We start from the raw sequence: 22,315 nt of genomic DNA, 5'->3' as shown, positions 1-22,315 counted from the left end.
TGCTATTAAGTAAAGTTAAGTTAGTTTCTCTTATTCTTATATAAGTTAACACGACCACTCAGCAACAAAGAAGTTGCCAAATCGACATAGAAGAGCTGGCGTGATAATAGTGCAAGATCAGCAACGTCCGCGGATATTGCACACCGAAAACCGTCGTGGCAGAGTGCAACGCTCCGTGATGTAAGCAGCTGATATGAGACACCATGCACGAGGCGCGGTGTCAGCATGTTTGAGGTACAGGGCTAGCTTTAGTTATAAGAAATAATGTTCTTAGCAGTTAGTTGACTTTTGGATATTAAACCGTTCGGGATACACGAGGCCTTCTCTTTTATTAGTGCAACAGTGCACTGTGTTAATTGAATGATAACTCCTTAGTCGGTCGAACATAATAATCACCAACGTCAGGAACTTCTTAATTGGCGCCCAACGTGAAAAAACCCGAAAGTCACTCAAATTGCGGCAGCATTAAAACGTCACCATCGACAGCAGCAGGAAAAGAAAAAAAATTAAATAATAAATTAATTTGATAAAACTGTTACAACAACAGCAACTGAAGCAGCATACAGCGTCAACACCGACGGCAGCATCAGAAAAAAAAAGTTAAATAATAAAGCGTTTAAATAAAATTTGTTGTAACAACAATAACTGAAGCAGCATACAGCGTCAACACCGACGGCAGCAGCAGAAAACAAAAGTTAAATAATAAAGTGTTTAAATAAAATTTGTTGTAACAACAATAACTGAAGCAGCATACAGCGTCAACACCGACGGCAGCGACAGACAAAATTGTTACGGCAACAGCAAAACACAACGTCACCATCGACGGCAGCAACGGAATAAAAGGAAAAATTCCACCGGCAACAACAACAATAGCGACAGAAGCGGCAACACTAGAATTAGATCAGAGCATGTAAGTAAGTAGATCGCTCATTGACAATTTACAAACAAAAAAAATAAATACAAAAAAAGATCGAACATTTTTTAAATCAATTCAAATTTAAAGAAGAATATAATAAAATTTGTTACAAAGTTAAAATACCAATCTTTGTGTAGTGACAGAACTTATGTGTGATAGCGACATAGAAGATTTGCTGGACAAATTTAAAAAACTTGATAGTAAAGTCCGTGTAAAAAACCAAAACGAAAAAGAGTTAGGTATGGCTATGTCTTCAGAGCAGCTACAGACAGTAATAGAAGCGGCAGTCAACAATGCACTTGCCGCTCAAAAAAGAAGTTTTGATGCACAGATACAAGATCTGAACCAACGTTTAGGCAGTGTCTGTGTTGGGGCTCCAGAAGTAGAAAAATACAGGGACGCGGAAATTCGTGCAATGATCAAGTGCAGTGAAACATTAGACATTGTGAAATCTTTGCCGGAGTTCGAAGGAAAACATGAGACGTACGTCTCATGGAGGAAAGCGGCACACACCGCTTATAAAACTTACGAAAAGTATGACGGTAGTTCAACGCACTACCAAGCTTTAGGTATTATGAGGAACAAGATTAAGGGACCAGCGGACATGGTGCTAGCATCATGCGGACAAACGCCCCATATATTTAATAGAGCAAGAAATGTCGACACTCCAACAGGGAAATTTGACACTCCTACAGTACTACGACGAAGTAGAAAATAAACTCACCTTATTAACGAACAAAACGATCATGACTTACGGCAACACCATAGCTGTCGCACTCAATGAAAAGTATAGAATGGACGCTTTACGAGTGTTCATTTCAGGAACTAAGAAATCATTGAGCAACGCTCTGTTTTCGGCAGGACCGAAAGATCTTCCTTTCGCTTTGGCTCTGGCCCAAGAGGTTGAATCCAATCACGAACGCTACACGTTCGCCAGTAACTATGCTCGAAGTATAGAGGAAAGGGCCCAAAGGAATGAACATAGGCAACAAGCTAGAGGCAGGGTGCCGGCGGGGAAAACGGTAATAACGCATATTGGAAGAACCCCCATTTTAGTAAACGACAGGCACCTCCTAACGGACCTCCTCAGAGGCAAGAGCAACCTCAGCCAATGGAGGTAGACAATTCATCAAGATTTAGACAGGTCATGCAGTACCAAAACCAGGGTAATATTAACACTCAAGGACAGGCCGACAAAAGACCAAACAGTGGAACTGCTAGGTTTACGGGACCAAAATACCAAAGAATTAATCATCTGACCCAAGATGACTCTCTGTCGGACACAGACACTTTCGAATACCAGACTGACGCAAACCAAGAGGCAGATGACATTAATGATGACCTTGTAGTGTACGACCCAGTTAATTTTTTAGGCACAACTCCCTGCTACCGTTTATAGAAAGAACAATTGCAGGGAGAAATATTAAACTTCTAATAGACATGGGAGCTTCAAAAAATTACATAAAACCATTACAGGAATTAAAGGGAGTCGTACCAGTAGACGAAACTTTTTGGGGTAAAATCAATTCACGGTTTTAATACAGTGAACCAGAAATGCGTATTGCATCTTTTTAACAGAAACGCAACCTTTTTTGTACTACACAATCTTACAACATTTGACGGAATAATTGGACTTGACTTACTAAAACAAACAAGCGTACAACTAGACTTCAAAAACCAAAGATTAAGAACTGACACGGAATCAGAAAAAATACAATTTCTTAAATGTGCAAGTGTAAATTTCACAAAAGTTAAAAATATTGAGGTTCCCCAAAATATTACATTAGAATTCCGAGAAGTGTTAAAGAACCGAACCGATGTATTTGCAGACCCTAATCAGGCTTTAACCTATAATACAAACATAGTCGGCACTATCCGAACTGAGAATGAGGACCCCATCTATTCTAAATTGTATCCATATCCCATGGGCGTAGCAGACTTTGTAAATTCCGAAATGCGTGACTTGCTCAAGGATGGCATAATCAGACCATCAAGGTCACCATACAACAACCCCGTATGGGTCGTTGATAAAAAAGGAACTGACGAACATGGGAATAGAAAGAAAAGATTAAACAATAGACGACAAATACCCTATACCAAATATAACTTCCATTTTGTCAAATTTGGGGAAAGCAAAATATTTCACCACGTTGGACCTGAAGTCAGGCTTCCATCAAATCCTACTCGCGGAAAGGGATAGAGAGAAAACAGATTTTTCAGTGGGAAACGGGAAATACGAATTTTGCAGGCTTCCTTTTGGCTTGAAGAATGCACCAAGCATTTTTCAGAGGGCCATCGACGATGTACTTAGGGAACAGATCGGGAAATCATGCTATGTTTACGTCGATGACGTCATAATCTTCTCAGAAAACATGAAAGATCATGTAAAACACATATCATGGGTCTTGGACAGGTTATACCAGGCCAACATGAGGGTTTCGCCAGAAAAATCCAATTTCTTTAAAGACAGTGTAGAATTCTTGGGCTTTGTGGTATCACGTGTTGGTATCACTACATGCCCTAATAAGGTAGAAGCTATTCGTAACTACGAGCAGCCAACCACGCTGTTCAATGTCAGATCCTTTCTTGGATTGGCAAGTTATTACAGATGCTTTATTAAAGACTTCGCATCAATAGCAAGACCTTTGAGTGATATCCTATAGGGAGAAAACGGAAAAGTTAGCGCTGGCCAGTCAAAGAAAATACCAGTAAATTTCGACAAAAAGCAATGCGAGGCATTCAGTAGGCTTAAGGAGGTTCTTGCATCGGAGAACGTAATGCTACTCTATCCCGATTATAAGAAGCCGTTTGACCTAACAACCGACGCTTCGTCCTTTGGTTTGGGGGCAGTCTTGTCTCAGGACGGAAAACCCATAACTATGATATCTAGGACTTTAAAGGATAGAGAGCTGAATTTCGCCACAAATGAAAGGGAACTCCCTTTGGCTATAGTATGGGCTCTGAAGAACCTCAGAAATTACTTGTACGGAGTGAAGAATCTAAATATTTTTACTGACCACCAGCCCCTGACATTCGCGGTCTCTGACCGCAACCCTAACGCAAAAATTAAGCGATGGAAAGCTTACATTGACGAGCATAATGCTCAAATATTTTACAAGTCAGGGAAGGAAAATTGCGTTGCAGATGGCTTGTCAAGACAAGGCATCCACGCTTTGAAGGAAGATGCACAGTCCGATATTGCAACGATACATAGCGAGTTGTCACTCACTTACACTGTTGAGTCAACAGACAAACCAGTCAACTGCTTTCGAAATCAAATAGTGATAGAAGAAAGTGGATCTGCCTCAGATAGGACTGTTATTATGTTTGGTAAGAAAACTCGTCATCATACATTTCTCAAGTAGAGAAACGTTGATTCAGAGGGTATGTTGTTGCGTACCTGTAATTTAATTATGAATCCGGCTCGATCGACCAAATCTCGCTCTCAATATTCACAATATACCATCGATACGCGTACTTCATTAAAACTTTATTTATTTAGGGTATATATACTTTATTCTTTGTATTCTTTGAATTATTTAAGTTTCTTTTATTCTACACTTTATTGTAGTTGAGTGCCTTGTACATGTGCATTGCTTGCTGTTCCTCACGACACTGACTCCAAACCTGTAGCAGTCCTGCCAACTGCAGTGTCGTCTGGATCATTTATCGAAAATGCCAACTCATTACAATAAATCATTTAAACTTAGGCTAAGTTAACAACATCCTCCTCCCAAAGTATTGTATTTGTAACAATACTTTTACAATTTTCTTGTTAGTACATCTAACTTTATTAACTTAACTACAGATCTTTTATAAATTCCATTTTGTGTCTTAACATCTACAATTCTAACTCGACCATCTTGAGATGGGTATGTTTTTATTATTTTGCCCAATGGCCATGAGTTTCTTGGTAAGTTTGAATCAGCAATTATAACAACGTCACCTTCGTCAATCTTTCCTTTATCCTTAGACCATTTTCTACTACAGAGAAGGTACTGACGGTAACCTTTCTTCCATTTTTGCCAAAACATATCTGCCAATTTTTGTGATGCTTTCCACATATTTAAAAATTTTAAATCTCTATCAGTTGCGCTTGAATAAAATGAATCCCTATAGTTCGGTCCAATCAAAATACTATTTGGTGTTAACGGTTCTGTTTCATTTGAGTCTGCAGGAATATACAAAAGTGGTCTATTATTCAACATAAATTCTATTTCGCAAAAAACTGTCTTCAAAACATATTCCTTTGGATATCTTTCTTTTAGCATATACACAGTATATTTTTTAACTGATTGTGGGGATAACGGTGGATTAAAGAACCATGTACATTTTTTTGTGGTCATAAACTGAATCAATTCATTTTCGGGCCAGTTGGAAATAATGTCATTGAAATCTTTACTGGCCTTTTTAAAATTTGTTCCATTGTCCGAGTACAATTCTATTGGAAATCCTCGCCGACAACCAAATTGACGAAAAACATTCATAAAGCCTAGCACGATAAGTCTTCAGCAATTTCTAAGTGAACGGCACGTGACGCCATACAAGTGAAAATAACCCCATAGCGTTTAACATGACTACGATTCACCGATACTTCTATTGGGCCGAAATAGTCGACACCTGTTTTTAAAAACGGTCTTTCTGTGGGCATGACTCTGCACGTCGGTAATTGACCCATAATAGGGATAACTGGTTTCGCCTTTTTGTTTCTACAGTACTGACAATTTTGAATTACTTTTTTCACGACACTGCGACATTTTGTTATCCAAAACCTTTGTCGAAGATTAGCAATAACAGTTTCAGTGCCAATGTGACAATTATTTACATGATAAAAATAAACTAGTAAATTGGTGAGTGTATGTCCCTTGCTTAATATAATTGGGTTCTTTGAATCAAAGTCAAAACTTGTTTCGCTAATATTATTTAACCGTCCATGTAGTCTCAATAGTCCGTCATCCGCTATAAAAACTGGAAGTGTGTTTAAAGAGCTAGATTTATCTATTGGTTTACCTTTCATGGGGCATTCAATTTCATTTTTATATGATTCTGACTGTATTTTTATACCCTGTACCCGTAGGGTAAAAAGGGTATATTAGGTTTGTGCAAAGTATGTAACATGCAGAAGGAAGCATCTCCGACCCCATAAAGTATATATATTCTGAATCAGCATGACGAGAGAAATCGATCTAGACATGTCCGTCCGTCTGTCCGTCTGGATGAACGCGAGGATCTCAGAAACTATAAAAGCTAGAATAACCAAAGTTGGCATCCAGATTCTCCTAGATCCGAGTAAGGACGAGTTTATTTATTTTTTTTTAATTTTCCCCCCCTTCCCCCGCTGCAGAATTTCGTCAATAGCGTCCACATTTCAAATGCTACCTAAACCACACATAATTTATATATAATTGTCTACTGTTGTTCAAAATTTTATTCAATTCGGTCAATTCTAAGAAAAGTTATTAGCAAAACAAATTCTCGCTAGTACAACCCCCCCAAACTGCAGCAACAAGTTCGCTCTTCTTCTTCCTCTTTTTGTTGCTGCTATGGGCGCATATAACTCAGTGACGGAAGTTTACCTGGGTACAGGGTATTACACTGTCGGGCTTGCTCGACTGTAGCGTTCTCTCTTGTTGCATATATGTTCCTAAATTTTAAATTGAACGCAAACAAATCCTGTTTAAAATCCCACATAAGTCCTAGGATACGTTCTTCTTGTACATTCTTAATTTGTTTAACATCTGTCTGTAAATTGTTTTTATTTATTTGCTCTAAGACTTCCTTCGAATTTGAAACCCAGTTACACATATCAAACCCAGCCTTTTTGTGAATATATGTGACTTCGTTGATTAATTTGATAGCACTAGCTGTGTCAGGTGCTCCTCCCAAGTAGTCATCCATGTAGTGATTGTTCACTATATCATTACATGCCTTTGGGAATTGGATTTTAAAATCTAGAGCATTCCGATTCCTTGTCTGTTGAGCTATGCTTGGGCTACATTTAGCACCGAAGAAAAGGACTTGAATCTCATAAACATCTGGTTTTATATTTTGATCTGATCCTCGCCATAGGATTCTTTGAGCGTGCCTGTCTTCTTGACGAAATAGTATCTGTAAGAACATCTCTTTTATATCGCCCACAAATACTATCTTATGTTTTCGAAAGTTCATTAGCACTGGTACAAGTTGATTGTATAGATCTGGTCCCGTCAGTAAAAAGTCATTTAAGCAATATCCATAAGATTTTGATGCTGCGTCAAATACAATTCTTAGCTTGTCCGGTTTATTACTGTTAACTACACCGAAATGAGGAAGATAGTATGTTAGGGGAGTTTCAACTGCAATCTCTTCCGGGCTCAATTTTTGTAAATATCCCTTTGCTATATAGGAGTCTATCGTGGCATTGTATTTTTGTCCATATACGTTATCTTTGTCGATCTTTTTTTCCAAATGCATTAATCTACTAAAGGCGTTTTTATAACTTTCCGGTAGTTTTTCCTGTTCCTGTTTCCAAAAGAGACCACACTCAAATCTATCTCCTTTCCTTTTTAATGTTTTTTCAATTATACGCATGCACCTTTTGTCATGTGGTTTTAAAAATGTCCACTTGTCAATTAGATTGCCGACATTCAGTGTCTGAATTGGTAGATTAAGACCCGATATTGTCTTAACTCTTCTCAAAGTGATTAATTTCAATGATTCACTCCTGCCCCTGACACGAACACTAACTATTTTTGAATTGTTTTGTTCGTTTATTTCGTTGTTTGTCCACTGCATTCTTAATGGCTTTATAGGTCCATCTAATCCCAATTCATTTGCAAGATCCTGATCTATTAGTGACACTGTGGACGCTTCATCCAAAAGAGCATAAGTATTCACTGTTTTTATTGGTCCAATAATTGAAATTGGAACCACCTTTAAAACTACTTTTCTATCACTGAGATTAATGTTGCAATTATTGTCAGTCAATGTTTGTAACCCTTCTTGTGTCGTTAAATTTTCCTTAACTGGAATTTGTTGTCTATTCTTATGTAACAATGTGTTATGTGTTTGATTACAGTCTCTATTTTGGCATGATTTCTTGCGTTTGCAATTTTTCATTATATGGTTTCTGCCCAGACATGATATGCATAAGTGATTTTTGATAACGTGTTGCCAACGTTCATCTATTCCTAGTCCCTTAAATTTCTCACATGATACGATAAAGTGATTTGTTTGTTTACAAAAATTGCAATACTTGGAATGATCTGGTTTGTTAGCCGAATCCTGATTTGAAACGGTCAAGATTGTTTCTTTTGCTTTGTTCTGCCCGAACCCGAGTATCTGTGCTGCTTTAGTTTTTTTTCCTAACCAATTGTGTAGTGCTATTAACTTTGTCTCTTGGTAGTATTGCGTGAAAGTTAAACGTTGTGATAATTGCAATTTTTCCAAAATTTCTTCAAACAAAATTGGATTTCTAATATGATCGATTTCTTCAAAATTCTGCAGTGTATGTATAAGGTTAGTAAGTGTATCATATAAACTTATAAGTTTTTCAATTTTATCGTCTTTAACAGGGGGATGATTTTTAATTTTATCTATTAAATGTCTGATAATATGCGCAGGATCGCCAAATCTTTCTTTTAAGACATCAATAATAAGTTTTACGTTTTGTGGCAATAACAAAAGCGATTGTATAGATTCCTTTGCTCGACCAGTTAATGCTTTTCTTAATCTATTTATGTTTTCATAATCCGAAAATTTACATATTTCAGAACTGTTTTTAAATTCAGTATAAAATATTGGCCATTCAAGTGGATCTCCAGAAAATACTGGTAAATCCTGTGAAATGGTTTGTCGAGCAACAAATGTTTTCATAATATTTTGTGTTGAAATATTTTCTTCATCGGAACTAACATTATTTCGATTTAATTCTAATCTTTGTGGCTGTAAGCCAACCCACTCACTTGTTCGAAGTGCAGCCTGTACGCCAATGTCATCAATGTGTTCGTTGTCTTCACAATTGCCTTCAGCTTGGTTTTCATCGTTTTGGTCGTCATAGTCTTCGTAGTTGCTGCAATCCTCCAGTTGTGCCATCTGTAGTTGTCGTTGCATCTCGTTCTGCTTCTCCTGGAATTCTAATTTTGCGCGTTGCTGTTGAAGATCGTGTTGTGTCTTCAAAAAGTCCATCTCAATTTTTAGTCGTTGAGTTGCTGTTAATTTGCGTGAACGTTGAGTTCCTGTTGTTTGCGAGGTTATGACTGATGGTGGTATTTTGGCTGATGGGTGCGGAGTCGATGTTTGAATTACAGTTTTGTCCAAGTGCTCAGCGGCCGCATTGTCAAAACCACTAGCCATGTTTTCCATATCCCCAGTCACACTCACACTTTTCTCCTCATTTGTTTCCATTTTAAAAGTCGTCTTTTTGTTGCGTAATACTGGCATGATCACTTCTTAAATCCGGATATTACCAATTATTACTTTTTAATTCGCAGAATAACTGCATTCGCTTGTCGGTGTGTGTATCAGTCTGTTCATGCGTTAGGTTACATACACGAGGCTTTGTTATACACACTTCAATTGAAATTCAACACGACGCGCGTGTGGTGAATTTCCTATACTTCGTATACGTAGATATGTACTTTATATCGCTTTTTTCCAATGAAAGACCATAAATGTTGTGTTCCAATGTGCCGTTCTGTAGGCGTCGAAGGACCATTAATGTTGTTGCGTACCTGTAATTTAATTATGAATCCGGCTCGATGGACCATTAATGTTGTTGCGTACCTGTAATTTAATTATGAATCCGGCTCGATCGACCAAATCTCGCTCTCAATATTCACAATATATTTTATTTATTTAGGGTTAAAATATATATACTTTATTCTTTGTATTCTTTGAATTATTTAAGTTTCTTTTATTCTACACTTTATTGTAGTTGAGTGCCTTGTACATGTGCATTGCTTGCTGTTCCTCACGACACTGACTCCAAACCTGTAGCAGTCCTGCCAAATGCAGTGTCGTCTGGATCATTTATCGAAAATGCCAACTCGTTACAATAAATCATTTAAACTTAGGCTAAGTTAACAACAGGGTATGTGACGCGGTCAAGAAGGACGTAGTTAACGCGATTTTCTGTGAACTACCTGCCAGTATTGGTAGTTCATTCAACATAAACTAATAGAAACATACCCTACGACGACATTCCGTTATGCAAAACATATAGTAACCGATATTTTGAATAAGGGCGAGCAGAAAGAAATAGTTGTCACAGAGCACAATAGAGCTCATAGGGCCGCTCAGGAAAACGTGAAACAGATTCTCCAGGATTATTTTTTTCCCAAGGTGACCCAACTTGCAAACGAGGTGGTCGCAAATTGCAGAATTTGTCAAAAAGAGAAGTATGATCGGCACCCTCAGAAGCAGGTACTTGGAGAGACACCTATTCCGTTGCGTGTGGGCGAGATATTGCACCTTGACATATTTTCAACTGACAAGAAATATTTCCTTACTTGTATAGACAAGCTTTCAAAGTTTTCGATTGTCTAACCTATCGCCTCCAGAACAATAATAGACTTACAACCGGCGATCTTGCAGCTCATGAACTTCTACAAGTACACTAAAACAATATATTGCGATAATGAACCCTCCATAAAATCAGAAACAATAAGATCACTTCTAAATAATCGATTTAACGTTCAGGTTGTAAACGCACCACCGCTTCATAGCACTTCGAATGGACAGGTAGAGAGATTCCATAGTACTCTTGTTGAAAGCGCAAGATGTCTGAGAGCTGGGAGAAATATTGCCGATACAACCGAACTAATACTTCAGGCAACTATAGAATACAACCGGACAATACATTCAGTTACCGACAAACGACCTATTGATGTGATTCATTCTTCTCCTCCAGAGCTTGATGCAGAAATAAGAGATAAAGTCCTTAAAGCACAGAATATACAAATGCAAAGGTTAAATGAAGTAAGAAAAAATAGAAATTTCCAAGTGGGTGACAGAGTCTTCGTAAGATCAAATAGGAGACTGGGAAATAAACTAACATCCTTGTACAACGAAGAAATGGTAGAAGCAGACTTGGGGACCACAGTCTTGATTAAAGGGAGGGTGGTTCATAAGGATAATATAAGGTAACTATAATATGGGTTTCCTTTCTTACTTAGGATCTGGACTATGCTACTTCTTGTCACAATGACAAACGCTAAACTGACTGACTACTCGAACGCGGACTACATACCAATCATGGACGGGGACACGACAATTTGGAAAGATTTCCAATATTTAAAACACTCGACTAATCTAACAATGTACGCGGAAATGATGGGCGAAACAGAGAAGTTGAGGAATCATTTTCCTCAATCATCCTAGCTACAATAGACATTCACCATCGGCATGCCAGAAGCATTAATATGTTAGGCACTGTTTTAAAGGTAGTAGCTGGGACTCCAGATTTTGACGACTTTGAAAAATTGAAACTGACGCAACAGGAGGTCATTGAATTTGCAAATAGGCAGGTTAATATTAATACAAAAACGCAGCAGCAGTTAAATAAGTTAACAGACACAGTAAACATGCTAATAAAGAATTCAAAGAATAGCCATATAAACACAGAACACTTATACGAAACTTTGCTCTCAAGAAATAGAATGTTAATTTCGGAACTTGAAACTTTAATGTTATATGTTACACTCACTAAGATTGGAATTATTAACCCAGCAATATTAGACACTAACGATTTAAATAACATAATCAATGAGCGTTCTACGAACATAACCATTACTGACTTGATGGAAGTGGCCCAAATCAGAGTTATACTAAGTAATGATTTTTTACATTTTCTAATTAAATACCCTAAGCCAAGTTTAATATGTAAGAAGATTATCTTGTACCCTGTACAACACAATAACACCATCCTTAACATAGCTGACGAAAACATCATAGCCGATCGCGGGAATGAGATATTTCCAATCGGAAACTGCAGCGCTGCGCTCACAACAACTTTCTGTAGAAGATTGCCCTATGCTACGTGCGCTCAACAACTACACTCTGGCGGCACGGCCCATTGCACCACGCGACCCAGCCATCTCGAGCCATTCACGGTCATCGACGACGGCATCATCATCATCAACGACGAAACAGCGGCTATCACGACTAGTGATAACGAAGTGCAAATTGTAACCGGCACGTTCCTCCTTACCTTCGACGAAGATGTCTTTTTGAATGGTTCTTTATACCGTAACCTGAAGAGTTATGTGAACAAGTCTCCTGGTCCAGCAGCGTCAACGTTGGTCAACATAACGGCCCACCAGGAGATATTAAGCCTACCATACTTACAAAGGCTGAGTCTCGAAAACACGCATTACATTGGCGAAATCGAGAAGGAACTGATAAAGCAGCCCATAATGTCTGGATTGACTGAGACTATCTTTTTGGTTTGTTGCTACGCCTCTTTCAAATTTTACAAGAAGCGTCAGGCGTTTCGAAGTCAACAAGACATCCTGGCTGTCATTCATGGTTATAAGAAGTCCGAGGACGTCCTTCACTTAAGTGGGGGAGGAGTTAACACGACCACTCAGCAACAAAGAAGTTGCCAAATCGACATAGCAGAGCTGGCGTGATAATAGTGCAAGATCAGCAACGTCCGCGGATATTGCACACCGAAAACCGTCGTGGCAGAGTGCAACGCTCCGTGATGTAAGCAGCTGATATGAGACACCATGCATGAGGCGCGGTGTCAGCATGTTTGAGGTACAGGGCTAGCTTTAGTTATAAGAAATAATGTTCTTAGCAGTTAGTTGACTTTTGGATATTAAACCGTTCGGAATACACGAGCTCTTGTCTTTTATTAGTGCAACAGTGCACTGTGTTAATTGAATGATAACTCCTTAGTCGGTCGAACATAATAATCACCAACGTCAGGAACTTCTTAATTTATAAGTAGATGAATACACATTTTTGTTTTTCTTTATTGAAGAACATTTGTTATAATTTTTATTTTGGAAAACAAAAATATGTGTATAACAATCATTTACAATCATCTTATGTATTTCTAATTCCTTTTCCTTCATCTTATGTATTTCTAATTGCATAAAAAGTAAAAAAAAAAACATAAAAAGTATGATGGAAGAAAATGTCGCGTGCGACAGTGATTAAAATTAAATAATAATTAAACTACATAATATTTTTGAATCAAATAAAAAGCATTATTAAGATACATCAATGCATAATATCTTAAAATTAGTCGCATTAAAATATTCCTTGACGTTTCGCTGAAATCGGTGTTTGAACTGTTCGCCGAGAAAGCGACTTCTATATATGTCGTGTGCCTTGGTTTTTTTAAATTATCTGGATAACTAACCGATCCCCAAAAGCCACCTTAGCACCAATAATAGAGCTAGTCAAGAGTTAAAACTTTCTCCTTTTGAGAAAACAAAATTATGTTTTGACATATTTCTTTTTTTACTTAGAATGCGTACGAATGTCTCATTTGACATTAGAGACATGCCCATATGTATCCTCTTTTTTTTTTTTTAATTACTTGTACATATTCTTTCATTAATTGTAATAGCTTAAGATCCTGAAAGTCATAGCTGTTCAAACCCTGTTAGCTGTAAGTTTTAACTTTAAGCTAGCATTAAATAAATAAATAAATAAATAATTAAGAAACCATAAATGTATTTAATTTGATTATTTTCATATTTGATTATTTGATCAATAATAAATTAAGGTAAACAAAATTTTCATAGAAAGTTGATATTTGTGCAAATGAAAAGAAATTCACATTTTAATTATTATTTACATTTTGAATAGAATTTATGATTTTTGTAGGATATAGTGTTTCCCTGTTGTTATTTGACCAATTGCAACCGTCAGGAAATGGATTGACAAACTTTTGAAGGACGAATTTCTCCATTTTTGGGCATTCCTAGACAATGGCCTCTCTTAAATTTTGTAAAGGTCAAATTGTTTTCCACACCTATAAACTTTGCCTGATAGGATACCCTAAAGTCCTCAATTGAATTTAAATCCGGACACTGCATAAAGAAATATTTCTTGTCTCGAAAAACGTCATGCTAATCGTGCAACATGTATTGGAGCGTTATCCTGGTGAAATTTCCAATTCTCTCTCTTGGAACAGCCGCTTTCCGGTGGTTTTGAGCATATTTTATCGGAAATTTTAAAAAGTTTGAGACGGTATTCTGATGTTTGATTAGTGCTTTAACAGTAATGTTAATGTTACAATCAGCCATGACAAGCCGAGTCGATATAGTCATATCCGTCTGTCCGTCCATCTGTATGAGCGCAAGGATCTCAGAAGGTACAAGAGCTAGAATGACCAAACTTGGTATCCAGGTTCCCCTGAGCCCTAACCAGTTCAAGTTTGTTATTTTATTCTGATACACCCCCCCATGTATCCGTATGCCAAGTTTCATCATGATTGGTCAATGCTGAAGAAAGTTATAGCCATAAATAAAATCGCAGCCCATGCCCTGCCTACAGCTCTGCCCGCAGCGCTGCCTGCAGCTGTTGTAGTTGCTGCTTTGTTTTTACTTTGGGCTGCATACATACACGCATATAAATACGCAGAGACACGATTCTGATGTAAATGTATGCGGTTAAAACTGTACAGAAACATGTCACCACTTTGTATATATGTATTGAATAATTTGTATTTAAGTAATTTATAGGAGAGGGGGGAGGAATATCAAAAACATAAATTAAACTCGTGTTGACTAGGGACTACCAAGTTTAGTTAATATGCGCACAGCTCATACGGAATTTAGTGAAAGTCGGTCGTATAGGTTATATGACAGCTATATAAATTAGTGGCCCAAACTGAACCGAACTTGGTATGCTGTCTTGAAAAACCAAAATATGCGAACAAACCAATTTTGGGGTAAATATCTTTATATTTCGAGTTTATGCCAAAGTTTGAGCAATTCAAACCAGTGTGATGTGGGGGGTTTCCCGATTTTCCGTTCGTATAATCGCCTATATCTCGGAGACTATGAGACCTAGGACACCAAATTTTATTCCAAGATGCCTTATGTGAACACACAGAAAATGTGTATTTTGGAATTTCTCTCTCTCCCCCTCTACCTCGCAAACACTGATTTTCCATAACTCCCGTATTTCTGGGAATTTCGAACTCAAATATAGCAAATATTTCCAGTTAGTGATTATGAGCCAAGTTGTATCATCATCAAGAGCTGCCCGCAGCTGTTATTATTGCCGCTGCTTTTGTGGAACTTTGTGCTGCATACATGCTTACACAGACACGGATAGACACGCATAGACATGCATACGCTCACATAGACACAATTCCTATGTAAATGTGCAATAACACACCCTTTACACCAAGCGAGGTAAAATCGATCGAAATTTTTTTTTTAACTTTCTTAATTTTTTAATTTTCTGTACAGAGTATTTCAAAGTCGGGACCTGCAACTTTAGCTTCTCCACTTGCTTATTTTTAAACTGTGTTAAATCTCAGCCATGTAAAATAGCCAAACTCTTCGAGAAGTGTGAAAACCTAAATCCCTCCCTTTCAATTTTGGTTCCGAAAATCCCATGGAACGCCAGAACAGTTGAATAGGGTTATAAATTTCATCCTTAAGGGATTTGAGGCTTGCTGCCCCTTCAACTTTATTGGATAGTTCGGAACTACCTCGAAGACAGGATATTCACGGTGGTGCAGGATGGAAAGGAGTCTAGTTTCCGGGTAATTAGAGGGGCCCACCCTCTATACTCTCTTTACACATGATATGCCCACTGACACTTTGATTCCCATGGAAGATCCGATCGCCACCTACGAAGATGTCACAGCCATCTTGGTCAGAAACAACTGCCTTTATGAAGGCAGATATATATTGCAGGAATATTTGAAGGGCTTTGAAATGTGGGCAAAGCGATGGAACATTGACAATGTTACCTACACTCTGTGCAAATTGAGCTGTCCTGGCATCTTCTTGCAGGACCAGCTACTGGATCAATCAAACAGCTACAAATATTTGGGCGTTCATTTGGACAGGCACCTCAGGTTACGGAATCTCTGCTAAATCCCAATTTTTCAAATCCGAATTCTTCAAGCCAAAACTCTTCGCCTGCTAACTATGGCCCCTGGTATATGAAAACGGCATAGAAAAGGACATGTTGGGGCAAAGTCAGAGCAATCGAAAACTATGGATTTTATTTTGCAATTATATTTTTCTATTAAATCTTCTTCTTCACAATGTCATTCAACTCCAACTTCTCAACTACTGACGCTTACCAGGGTAGCAAGCTTACAAAATATGAGCGTCGATAATGCTATCGATGTAACGTATAATAAATTCAAATTGAATTCAAAAAGATGCAATGTTCAGCGACAGGACCTTTGAGTGCAGAAAGTTGGTAACGTCCTCAATGAGCAAGCTTCACAATACATGAGGCGTCTTCGAACCCATGTAAATGTTTTAGCAAGGCGTCTACTGAAACGGCGTACTAAAGGAGGAGGTTTAATGAGAAGGAGGCTGAAGAAGTCACACCCTATTGGCCTTGCCAATAGATTTATATAAATTATGAATGTAAAATTTTAAATGAGGCTAAACTCCTAGTTTATGTTGTAGTGGTATTTAGTATATATAAGTTTAATTTAAGTTTTCGAATGCGAGGGGGAGTGAATGAAAAAATATTTATCGTTTCTCGGGCAGAATTTGGAAACCAAGTTTGGTTAGTGTAAAATACTTGAACTATTTCTTTGTTCGCAAGTATTTACTACCAGAGGCCAGCACTTTATTTAAAGCTACAGCGCATCTCTGGGCGAACAAAAGGAAACAAACTAAAGTGCCAAACTTAATATAGTTTTATTTCTGAAATTCAGTATTTACAATTTTTAACTTATACTAGTTTTTTCTTATGTACTAACCAAGTTTCTCATTTACTATTTTACTCTTTCTTATGCTCAGAACATTTTACTTATTCTAATTGTACATTTGTTGCCTTAGTTTATCCCCATCGTGTCAAGTGGTCTTTTCCCTCCATCTGTGTATTTGAAGCCTTTCTTATCTAATGCATTGCGCACCCACCCTTAACCGCTGTCGCTTCATATGCATATGCTCCATGCGGCTATTTTTATGCCGAGATGTTTAGCCTATCTACTGCCTTGCATTCCCTATGCTAACTTCTGGGCTCTTGTTCACTTTTGTGAACAGATATTCTAGCTCTTATACTTTCCGAGATCCTTGCAGATAGATGGACATGTCTAGATCGTTTCGTCTCTTCAAAAACCTAATATACTCTTTTTACCCTACGGGTATAAAAACGCTTTGAAAAAACACAACAATGAAAAGTTTCTTTTATGCAATCTTGAAGTCAATTTGCTCATCATAATAAATTAATTCGAATGAAAATCTTTTAGATTACAAATTCACTTATACTTGTAATGTAGTAAGAAGAATATTTTTTGCCGTGCTTACTAATTTAAATGAACATTTAAACCAATTACTCAATAAAATACAGCAAAAAATAAAACTTAAATTAAGGCTTATAAATTTTTGGTAGATTTTCCTCCTTAATGTATTTAAATACATTATTAATCTATGATTTGTTTTATATTATAGGCCTTCAACGACTTGTGTGAAGAACAAGGCTGGGCATTTGAAGTCGTCTCCGGGCACATAGGATGTTTAACTGCGATTGTTCCGTGGAATGCTCTGATGACTAATGACAGTTCCCTCGAGATATTTAACTTAACAATAACTCTTCGACCTTTCATACGTAAGCAAAATGGAACAACTATGTTAGAATCAATGTGGTCATCAGTGAGCAGCTCAATGCAGATGGCAGAAGAATGTATGAATCAAGTAGACGATGATGTACCTTTTCTAATTCACAACAACGCGATAATAGGACTGGAAAAGTTTGCAGAAACAATCGACAATGGTAAGCATATATATACTATTTACTAGCTTTTATTTTGCAAATGTATGTAACACAAAGAAGGAGGCGTGGTAGACCCCCCAAAGTATATATAAATATATATATCTCTATATATATAAAACAGTTTGTCCTGACTGACTGATTGGCAATCAACGCGCAGCCCAAACGTTAAGAGCTAGGAAGCTGAAATGGACACAAAATCCCTCTTATAGTGAAAGTGAGCACTAAGAAGGGGTTTCGGAAAATTCGAGCTCCAAAGGGGGGAAGCGAGCTCCAACGTATGAAAAATCTACAATTTTTATCCGATTAACTTCACTCTCACAAAGAATACAAAAAAAACTGTATACTTGGTTTTTCAATATTTTTCCTGCGGCCTGAATAATAATGATTTTCCGGTGGAAAATTCGGTAAGCGAAAAGCTATTTGCCATCAACGCACAGCCCAAACGGGAAGAGCTAGGACGCTGAAAATTGGACACATGTTGTCTTCAGTGGTGTAGGTGAAAATTGGTTTTGGAAAATTCGAACGCCAAAGGGGGGAAACGGGCTCCAACGTTTGTATGAAAAATCTACAATTTTCATCCAATTAACTTCAAACTTAGTTTGTATATTCTCAAAATACTAAAAAACTGTATACTTGATTTTCACCATTTTTCCTGGGGCATGAAAAAGGGGGGTTTTCCGTGGAAAAATTGAAACACAATCAACACCCCACAGCCCAAACGGTAAAAGTACGGACTCTGAAATTTAGGCCCAAGTATCCTGTCATAATGTAGGTGCTCACTAGGAAGGGTTTTTGGAAAATTCGAGCTCCAAAGGGGGGAAGTCGTAGTCCAAAGTTTGCTTGAAAAATCCGCATTTTTCAACCGGTCGACTTAAAACTTAGTTTCTAAAATCAAATAAAGAATACAAACAAAACTGCATACTTAGATTTTCGAAATTTGTGTTGGAGCTTGGGGTTTTATTGGGGTTTTAATATTTATTCACTATTTCAAATGAAAAGTTTGTGTTATAAATTTAGTCCGATCGATTTAAAATTTGGGTAATGTAATCTACGTAACTAAATCTACAACCTTGCATTCAAGGATTTTCAAAATATGCATTTTACAAAAGCAGGCAGAACAAACAATACAAAATATCAAACAGTTGGGGACAACTAAGTATACATACACACACATCCAAACAGCTGTTCGTGTAGTTGCGTGCAAACGATTGAAATAGCCAAAGCAAAATGTGAGACGCTAATGTGTGAATGTCCATACATATGTGCACATCTATGTACAAGTATGTACAAATGTATCTACATATGTATGTATGTACATTCGTCTTGCACTGACAGAGCAAGAAAAGTTAATTAATTGAAAATTATATAACATTTTTAAAAGTAATTTTTTCTTTGTTTAGTGCATTTGGCATTCGGGTTTTCATTAATAACTTTATGCAGCAACAACAAATATCAAATATTTGGGGACATCACATACACACACTCACACACACAACAAGCAACAGTTCGTGTCTATGTGTGCGGTTCTCTTGAAAAAGTAAAGAGAAACATACATATGTATCTATAGTATGTATGTATCCCTGTGTATGAATATAGCATGTACATTCGTATTAATGTATACATTGGGCAATCGGACACAGTTGTTTGATTGTAAAAAAAATGCTCTAAAAACAACAACTGCAAGTCATTGGCTCGCTCTTCTTCTTTCGTTGTGACCATTTAATGTTAATTGCAAAGGCAAAACGCCAAAAGTTTACAATTACCGTAGCTAGGCAACGACTGCGTAAGCGATAGTAAAGCAGAAACCGAATAACGGAGCTACGCATATTCTGCTTCGCATAGCGGGCAGATGTATGTATATGATTTGTTCTTATCTCAATAAATAATTCGATTTTATTATTTAAATATACTGCTTATTGCCTTCTAACTTCGATATTTTGATGGTATCGGTGGCTTCAACTATCGAAAGTTTTACTCTAGCTAATTGAGATGAGAATTGTCAGTGCTTTTTGATCGTGGCTCATCGCTGCACGGCATTGACACGAGTGCCGTGTTTCATATTCCGAGTTTGTGCGTGACCGTATTGACTCAATATGGCACGAAAAGACTCAAATGTGAATTTAAAATTAGGATATACCCTTATAATTATTCCCCTTTTTTGCACATAGTCTATCTTAAAACGTTGCGTTATCTCTATATATAAAACAGTTTGTCCTGTCTAATTGGTGATCAACGCACAGCCCAAACGGTAAAAGATGAAATTTGGACTCAAGTATCCTATCATAGTATCCATCATAGTGTAGGAGCACACTAAGAAAGGCTTTTGGAAAATTCTAGCTCCAAAGGGGGGAAAATGAGCTTTAAAAACGAACGTTGAACGAAATAGTTTGGCAAGAACAAAAATGTAACGGACTACTGAAAAATTTTTTGTCAAGAACAGAAAATGTTCGTTTAAATACCTTAAATGCCTTCCTACTGGTAACTTATAAGGTGAAAACATATGGGTAGGTTATGCACAAACAAAATAAATACAATTGGAAACATTATATTGAGCTGGGTTAAGGCGGGCAATACCTGCTATATATATATGGTATATATATATATATATATTTTATATATATATATATATAAGGTCAATTGATATTGACCAGCCAAAGTAGAAGGACGCTGAGTGAAATTTGAATTAAACGGATTTTGTAAAAGATTGTTATTTGCAATAAACATAAGTAACATCGTTAATGAATTAATCCAAAAACATCAGAAGTGATATTACACGCCAAATACACCGATTTTTTTTTATCCTGAACAAATACAAATTTTTACACTTACAATTGGCTGATGCAATAGCAGCAATAACTTTATAATGGACAAAGAACAAATAATTGAGTGGTTGTCTAACAACAACATAAATTTTCCTCATGGTGCAAGCTTACGACAATTGCTATTGACAACTCTAATAAATTGATAGGAGAGACGCGCAAATTGGTTGTGTCGTCAGAATTGGCCGCGGGAGTTCAAAAATTGCGGCCGTGAAAGAAGAAGAAGAGTTGATTGACGCCGCAATTCGTGTAGCTCAGAAGAAACAAATGCTGGCTGAACTTATGTCCACTCGAGAACTCCGCAGGTGACTTTGATATCGTCAAGGATTCTATTGTTCCATTCTCAGACGCTAATAATTATGACGCGCGCAAGTGGATTTTAAATTTCGAACGCACTTGCAATGATATTAATAACAATGACGCATTTAAGCTACGTTGCGTACGAACGCTGATGAAAATGAATTCAGAGCCCGAATTATTTCTGCGCGTCGATCGGTCCACTAGTTTTGATGAATTCAAGAAAAATTTTCTCAAGACTTTTGGTCATAATAATTCTGCAGCGGACATAATATTGCTTCTAAAAGAAACAAAATTCATTGCGAAGAAGGAGCAGCTGATAACAACTTGCTGAAGAATGATGAAATGGGGGGCACTAATCAATATTATGTTCCATATATAAATACCTCAGTAAAATTGATATTTGTGCAAAATTTGTTTTCGATGGTACAACTATTTCCATTCCGCTATTGTTGTTTTGAGTATGTATGTTTTATCGCTTATGCTTTGTGATGTTTTTCCATGTATTCATTTCTTATCAGCTTTTAATCTATAGTCCCGTTAGGATTTTATTGAAGACAAAACCATGCCTTTAGTAGAAAATTGATATTTGTGCAAAGTTCATCTTTTAAATTTTGACTGCGACGCGTTTATGAGTTTTGAGCAAAAAGTGATTTATTTAATAGCAATTGTATTTTTCCATTCATATAAATTTATTTTGTTACAATTGGAGTGCGTTTTTTCGACTTTTTGTTATTTTTGAACGAAAATGGCTCTCACAACCGAGTTAAGCCCCAAGGAGAAGACTCAGATTGAGACAATGTCTGAGCTTGGCGTAAAAGTTGGTGAAATAGCGAAAAGACTCCAGCGTCACCGAAATACAATTCGCAATTATTTAAAAAACCCCCAAAAATACGCCCAAAATAATCGCAAGGGAGCGGTTCCAAAAGTTGATGCGCGCACTAAGCGACATATTCGAGCGTTAGCAACGGCTAAAACTATGAGCTGCGCCCAGATAAAGGCGGAATTGAAGTTGCCAATAACTAGGCAGAGGATGCAACAGATTTGCCGAAAGGAGTTGCTCCTGAAATATGATTCCAAAGTGCGGACTCCAAAACTTTTACCCCGCCACAAGAAAGCCCGTCTTGCCTTTTACGAAAAGTATAAGTTGTGGGTGAATGAACTTAAAAAAGTAGTCTTCAGTGATGAGAAGAAGTTCAATTTGGATGGTCCAGATGGGAATCAGAAGTATTGGCGTGACCCAAGGCATCCTCGGCAGACTTGCTATAAGCGGAACCATGGTGGTGGCTCTCTCATGGTATGGGCGGCTTTTAGCGCACTTGGAAAAACCCCAATTTGCTTTGTACCCGGACGAATTGATTCAGAAATG

General features: G+C 37.3%; 1 protein-coding gene across 3 annotated transcripts in view; it reads left to right on the top strand.

Annotated features, from left to right (window-relative positions):
• LOC115633443 (autophagy-related protein 2 homolog B) overlaps positions 1-22,315 on the top strand; it is a 617,768-nt gene that overhangs the window by 30,880 nt on the left and 564,573 nt on the right. For all 3 annotated transcript variants that reach the window (XM_030530896.1, XM_030530897.1, XM_030530898.1), the window contains one exon: positions 17,509-17,830. In XM_030530896.1, coding sequence (XP_030386756.1) covers positions 17,509-17,830 — 322 coding nt within the window. The remainder of the gene's footprint in view (positions 1-17,508; positions 17,831-22,315) is intronic.

Source organism: Scaptodrosophila lebanonensis, unplaced genomic scaffold, assembly GCF_003285725.1.
Source record: "Scaptodrosophila lebanonensis strain 11010-0011.00,11010-0021.00 unplaced genomic scaffold, SlebRS2 tig00001419-arrow-arrow-pilon, whole genome shotgun sequence".
NCBI classification, from domain to species: Eukaryota; Metazoa; Arthropoda; class Insecta; order Diptera; family Drosophilidae; genus Scaptodrosophila; species Scaptodrosophila lebanonensis.
This window is presented reverse-complemented; position numbering and strand designations above follow the sequence as displayed.